The sequence below is a fragment of the Cannabis sativa genome, chromosome 9 (assembly GCF_029168945.1).
Source record: "Cannabis sativa cultivar Pink pepper isolate KNU-18-1 chromosome 9, ASM2916894v1, whole genome shotgun sequence".
Taxonomy (NCBI): domain Eukaryota; kingdom Viridiplantae; phylum Streptophyta; class Magnoliopsida; order Rosales; family Cannabaceae; genus Cannabis; species Cannabis sativa.
Window position 1 is genome coordinate 7075306 of NC_083609.1, and position 7096 is coordinate 7082401.

Below are 7096 nucleotides of genomic sequence, written 5' to 3' on the forward strand. Positions count from 1 at the left end.
TACTTAGTATTGACATGTATTAATAAATTGAACAGTGCACAATAAGTATTGTATTATGTTTTTTAAAAATAAATAGAATATATAATTTCGACCTTAGACTTCGAATCTCGAACATCAAACCCCAACCTTAGGCCCATGCATTCACCCCTAGGCCTTGAACCCCAAACCCTGGTCTCAAACCCCAAACCTTGGCCATGAATTTGAACCCCAAACCGTGGTCTCAATCCCAAACCATAATCCTGAACCCCAACCCCAACTCCGATTTTACCACAGTACAAGCTAAACTCATAAATATTACTATATGAGCTTATACATCCCTTCTTGGGCTTATTTGGTACAATGTGATGTATTGTATTGCATTGTATAATATTATGTTAGATTGTATTGTATTAATATTATTTAATACAATAATATGTTTAATATTGACTTGTACTAATAGGTTATGTAATATTATAAATTCTTTACAATAAACCTGGGTCGGTCTCGGACCCCAACACCCAGAACATGCTCCGCACCTAGATCCTAGACTCGAACCCGGACTCGGACCCTGGATCCGGGTTTGAATCCTGGGTCGAGGTCCAGGTTCGAGTCCGGGGTCTAGGTCCCGATTTGGGCGTGGGTCTGGATTCGGGGTCCAAGGTCCAGGACTGGGGTCGGGGTTGACCCCAGACACTTTGTAAATATTATAATACAAGTTAATACGGATCATTTGTTATGTATTAATTAATATGACTCACATTGAATCAAAATTTATGATCGTAATAATTAATACAATATAATTATTTTATCCAAATATAGTGTTATTTGGTATTTACTAAAAAACTACCCTCATACAACTTACAAAACGAGCCCCTTATATACAAGGTCGTCTAAAAGAGTTGAGAGACTTATGACGAAATTTGAAACGTGATCTTTTTTTTTCACAAAAATTTAAAATAAATATTATTTAAATTTTGATACAAATTTATGAATTTTTCTTTTATAACTATTACTATTTCTTTTACAAATTTATGGGATAATAATCTCATATCATTAACTTTTAAAAATAAAGTCATAGAGGAAAAGTTAAACCCACATAAAAATACATAAAGTTAAAAAAAAAACATATTTTATGTAATTTTCCAAAAAAATTGTAAATCCATAAAAAAATTGAAAACTTTTGTAATTTTTATATATTTATGAAATAATCCCAATAATAACATAAAAGTGCCTTAAATGACAGTACAAACCAGCTAAAGTTTAATAAGAATAAAATTAACTATAAATAAATAGGTAAGTCTATGAATAAATGACAGTAACATTTAAGAGAGTTTTCAAATTTATTTTATTTTATGATTGTGTATATTATAATTATTTAATAATTGTAATTTTTTTAGTTTATCACCAAAAATGTTGCATAATACCTCATTTTACATTTTTGTCAAACCATTGTTTAGCTATGTATGCCACTGACTACAGGGCTGGGCCTCCCATCCCCAACCATAAATCCATGGAAGAAAACATCTCCCAAGCAATTAGAATGCTTTTCATCATCATCAAAATCAGCATTATAGAACATCAAACACATAGAAGATGACTGAACACAACTGCATTATTCTTCTTCTCTCTCACTTCTTCTGTACTGTAGATTGTCGCCGTGTTTTTTCCTACCTGGTTCTACCACTGACAATTGGTTTGAATGTCATTGAACCTCATTACATATATGAATAACATATAGTTTTAGAAAGTGTTATGAATCTCGAGCAGCCTCGAGATCGAAATGAATGACAGCAAAGACCAAAGAGTATAGATTACGCACCTATTTTGCTTCTGATAGTCAGGGCAAAGATCCTTTTGATAACTACCTTCGAGCTATGATTAAGTTAGTCTTGGGAAAAAAACAGCTTCTTGTATTCACAGCCAGAATCTCTGAACTAAGAATTATAAGTGGTGATCACTTCCACTCAGGCCATTTGATTGAATCAGATCTTCTCATATTTGATGAACCCGAATTATCAGCAGCATCATGCCACACCATCTCCATCTGGACGAAATAGTAACAGCGAATGAGACATATATAACAGTAAAAAGCTTGAAATGAAATCATACATGTATAGACATTCTGTTGCTAAACAATGATAACAAATTCTTTCAAGTGTGAGGAGGAAGAGTGATGAATCATACATATAGAGTAAGGATCAAGAATAATCAATAGGATTGTACATGTATTTTTTTAAATAAAAGATAAAAAATTATACAAACCAACCTCTCCAATTATCACTGTGTCACCTTCCTTAACACCCTGTTTCATTAGAGACTTGGTCACACCACAAGCTTCTAGAACATGTTGGAACCTTTTCTCAGAATCCATGTATCTGTGTAAATAATGGCTATTAATAAGTTCTGCTTGATAAGAAATTTAGAAAACAGCCAATTGAGAAACCATTGACAAGGTGAACCTAGACATCTTGCTACTCAAAAATGTTATAACAAGAACAGTCATCAAAGAGAACAACAAGAAGAGGGATTGATCATAATAATTACATGGATATCCACACCCAAGAGTCAGGACCTTGTAGGACCTCATAGGTGCAATAATCTCAAAAAGGGGCTAAAAGTTACAAGAGGCTCTAGTTATAATAATACATATTTCGGTATTTAGTGTTGTATGCATAATTTGCAAGTCATACTAATGAGGAACAATCAGGCCTAAACAGTCTTGTAAGGAATATTAGAAAGCATAATATAGGACAAAACATAGTAATACTGATGACTGTTATGAAATCTACCTCCAGTTTGTCATCTGAACAAATCTCTGCAACCCAGATCCCACAACATGCCATGTATTGGTACTACTGTCATGAGAAATCTCAAACTCATTGATCGATGCAGTTCTCTGCTTACGCACTGTGGTAGCTACATGGTTCAAATCAACAGCATCTCCCCAACCTAAATCAATAAGACTTGTCAGCAGAGTGTATAAATACTCATACCAGTTCAAAAGAACCACATGTTGAGCTTGAAAGGTAGAATTAAACTAATGAAAAGACTTTGAAGATTCAAAACAAAAATAAAATAAACTTCCAACCGTGTGATTCCTCCTCCATGGTTGCTTTTCTTTCTTGAAGAATCTTGTAAGCAGCACAGATCACTTCATGAGTGCCATCTCTTTCTACTGCACTAATACAAAATGGTTCAATGCCTAGAGCTTGTAGATGTTCTTTGAAGGAAGGCCAGTTTTCCCGTGCCTCCGGAAGGTCCATTTTGTTAAAAGCAACGACAAAAGGCTTTTCTGCAATTTCAGGACTGAACATTTCAAGCTCCAAACGAACTGCATCGAACTCAAACTCTGGTTGTGGTGATGAACCATCAACAACATGCACCTACGCTTCCAGATAACAGGTTTTATTAACACACTATAATACATAAAATACATGTTGCACCAACACAATTATGAAGCCACTATATACTGAAGAAAATTCCAGCCAAAAGATCACACAAACAACATATTTTATGATACAAAGGAAATCATTAATTATCATATAAAGAACCTTTTGCATCACCTTTAAGCTATCCAGAAAGATGTATAATATATAAGTCAGTCATTTTCTCTCTCAGCATCATTAGGTTTAAGTGTCTTATATTGCTCTTATCCTATTCCTAGAAAATATCAAACTTACGTCTTTTGTAAAATCACTCCAATATTATTTTGTTCTCTTATCTGCCAATTTGGAAATGATATTATAAAGAAAAACTCTACATGTTAAATATTTTCATTTTTATATGTTAGTTAAAAGACAGAAGTTCATTTCTAATGGATTGAAATGATGATCAATACAACTAGGGGAACTAGAAAGAAAACCATACCAGTGCAGAACACCTTTCAGTGTGCCTTAGAAACTCATGACCTAAACCAAACCCTCGGTGTGCTCCTTCAAGTAAACCTGGCAGATCCGCTACAACCATGGTAGAATCGTAGTCAAAAGAAACTACACCCAAATTCGGCAATAAAGTTGTAAAGGGGTAGTTTGCTATTGTTGGCTGCGCTGCACTTATCACACTAAGGAGTGTGCTCTTTCCTGCATTTGGTGCACCAACTATTCCAACATCCGCAACTAACTTTAGCTCCAGCTCCAACCACCTGATCAACAATACTGTGTTACTTCAACTGCTCATAACCTATGAATCTATGATTATCTCCCAAAAGCGTTAATTGACTCTGGGTAACCTTTAGGAGATTCAGCAAAGTAATTAGGAGGACAGACTATTGCACATCCGTACCCATTGTTAGCTGACCAATTTGTAAAATATGCAAGCTACCACATATGGTTCAGCGAGCCTCATTTCAGCAAACATCAAATTCTTTTAAATCTTATCAACTAAGCGGACATCAAGTACTTACTTTCTTTTTCAAGCAATATTTTTCACATAGTTAAATTGCTTTTACAATGGAAAGTGGAAACAAATGATGCCAAAGCTCAATAAGCTATCGATTTCATTTTCTAAAGGAAGGACAATGAAAGAGGTACACAGTAACAAAAAGCCAAAGGGCTCCTGAGGTAACCTGTTAAGAGTTATCACACTTCTCGCAAACAAAGAGTACTTATTTTTCATACTGACAAACCAAAGAATGCTCCTCTCAGAAAGTTAGAGTTAACACAGTTTTAAGTTTTAGCACATTACTTCTCTTTTAGCAAACAAAGAATACTGATAAGAATAGGCAAAACTAGATGCAAGTAAAAGACCACATAGAAAGCTAAGTAAAACAATAGAAACAAAACTATTAGCAATTGACAATAACAGAAGCAGAAAAGACCACATAGAAAGCTAAGTAAAACAATAGAAACAAAACTATTAGCAATTGACAATAACAGAAGCAGAAAAGGAGCTCACATTTCAGGACCCTCTTCACCATTTTCTGCAATCCTGGGCACCTTATTAGTCCCAGACTTAAAGGCTGTATTCCCTCTCCCACCTCTACCACCGGGCAAAAGCAAAGCTCGTTGTCCCGGATGTAACAACTCCAACAGCACTTCATCCTTACCAGCTTCTCTGATTAATGTCCCCGGCGCCACCTTCACCACCACATCCTCTCCCTTAGCCCCAGCCATCATCTTCCCTTGCCCATGACTCCCTCTCCCAGCTCGAAAATGCACACTATTTCTAAACGGCAACAGAGAATTCATCGACCCATCGACCTCAATATACACATTCCCACCTCGCCCGCCGTCTCCACCAGAAGGACCCCCCAAAGGCACGTACTTCTCTCGCCGGAATGCCACCACTCCATTCCCTCCGTCCCCAGCTTTTGCAAATATTTTTGCCCTGTCAAAACATCGCATTACAGCCGGAACTCCCTTCTCTTTAACAGTCCCATCCTCTAGCTCCATGGCTCCACCTCCATCGTAAAACCCTTCTACTTCTTCTTCTTCATCATCATCTTCTTCATCGTCAATATCCTCTTCGTCTTCATCCACTTCAAATATCTCAAATTTACCGTACTTCAGCCCCAAATCACCATCTTCAATGTCTTCTTCATCATCATCATCTTCATTATCTTCTACGATGGCTAAATTCTCAACTTCGCGGTTAGTCTGCATCGCCAAGCTCGATTCGGATAGCTTAACTTCGGATGAGAACTGGTAGGAAACTGAATCATCTAATGAAGGTAGAGAAAAGTCATCCCTGGGAGGCAAGCGAGTGTAGGTAGTGGCTTCGACGCCGAGGGAGAAAAGCTCTTTCTCCCCCTTTGGGAGGTTGAGCTGTGGAGGAGGGGTAGGAGGAGGGTTTTTGAGGTTCCTCTCTCGTCGGGATTTCCTATTGGATGAAGAGCGGCGAGGGTGTTGAACCCTAGGTCGAGACTGTGCGTAGGGACAGAAGCATGACATAGATATGGATATGGAAGACGCCATTGTTAGAGGCCCCCGAAGAAAAGCTTTGAGTGATATAACAGAGAGTTTGTTTACAGAAGAGAACTACAAAGCGGGAACGTGACGCCACGTGTTCATTCTCTGGATGAGGCTTCCTTAGACGACGAAAGCGACGACGTCGTATCATATGGAAATTGCGTAACAAAATTGTATTTTCTTTTTCTTTTTCTTCTTCTTCTTTTTTTTTTTATTTTTTTTTTTAAAAAAACTATTTTAAAATTAACACATTAATAATGTTGTGTAGGAGAGGAGTAAACAGAGGAATAAATATATGCCATTAGAAATGAGAATATAATAAAATTAAAATATATAGATTAGATAGAGTTGTATCTAATCAAATTAAATTCAAATGATATTAGAACAGAGAAAAATGAAAGTGCTTTATTTCTGTGTATTGAAATTGAATGATACAAATGAATGAGGCTGCACTATATATAGGCAGCAGAATACCAGAACAAGAGAGTTGAACTACACAACCTAAACCAACCAACTAACTAACTAATCCAAATAACTAACATAACAAACTTTAATAGGCCCCTTCAAGATGGAGTATAAAATTTTTTAATACTCATCTTGGATACAATTTCATTGAAGTGAATTGGAAACAGGGGTTTTGTTAATACATCGACTAAGTTGGTTTTGGAAGAGACATGGTTCATTTTGATGCTGCCATTTGAGACTTTTTTTCTGACAATGTAGCAGTCGATTTTCACGTGTTTTGTTCTTTCGTGATGAACTGGATTTTCTGCAATGTGTATAGCAGCCAAATTTTCACAGAAAAGAGTTGAGGGAAGTTGTGGTTGAATGTTGAAATCTTTGATAATATTGTGGAGCCAAGTAAGTTCACAAGTTGCATTTGCCATGGCTCTGTACTCTACCTCAGCTAATGAGCGGGACACTGTGGGTTGCTTCTTTGATTTCCAGGAGATAAGAGATCGACCAAGGAAGACGCAATATCCTGAAATTGATCTTCGAGTGTCAAGGCAGGCTCCCCAATCAGCATCAGCAAAGGCCTGGAAGTGAATGGCAGGGCAATTGGCATAGAAGAATAGACCTTGGTCAGGGGTGCTTTTAAGGTAGTGTAGGATTCGAGTTGCAGCATTCATGTGAGGTTCCCTTAGAGATTGAAGGAATTGACTGAGTTTGTTTACAGTAAAGCTAATATCAGGTCTTGTGATGGTGAGATA

The 7096-nt window shown here is 36.7% G+C and overlaps 1 protein-coding gene across 1 annotated transcript; it reads right to left on the bottom strand.

Moving 5' to 3' along the window:
- Positions 1-1300: 1300 nt before the first annotated feature.
- On the bottom strand, positions 1301-6040 carry LOC115722804 (GTP-binding protein OBGC, chloroplastic). The gene is made up of 6 exons (XM_061104002.1): positions 4873-6040; positions 3847-4120; positions 3068-3362; positions 2769-2928; positions 2246-2354; positions 1301-2023 (listed from the first exon to the last, which is right to left on the bottom strand). The coding sequence occupies exons 1-6, from the start codon at positions 5889-5891 to the stop codon at positions 1934-1936; spliced, it is 1947 nt and encodes a 648-aa protein (XP_060959985.1). The 5' UTR covers positions 5892-6040; the 3' UTR covers positions 1301-1933.
- Between the last annotated feature and the right edge of the window lie 1056 nt (positions 6041-7096).

Excerpts from the sequence above, each read along its gene's own strand:
- LOC115722804 (XM_061104002.1), bottom strand. The coding sequence starts at position 5,891 with ATGGCGTCTTCCATATCCATATCTATGTCATGCTTCTGTCCCTACGCA. Across the intron at positions 2,929-3,067 it reads CATGGAGGAGGAATCACACG|GTTGGGGAGATGCTGTTGAT; the intron begins GTTGGAAGTTTA and ends TTATTGATTTAG. Across the intron at positions 2,355-2,768 it reads GTTCAGATGACAAACTGGAG|ATACATGGATTCTGAGAAAA; the intron begins GTAGATTTCATA and ends TTATTTACACAG.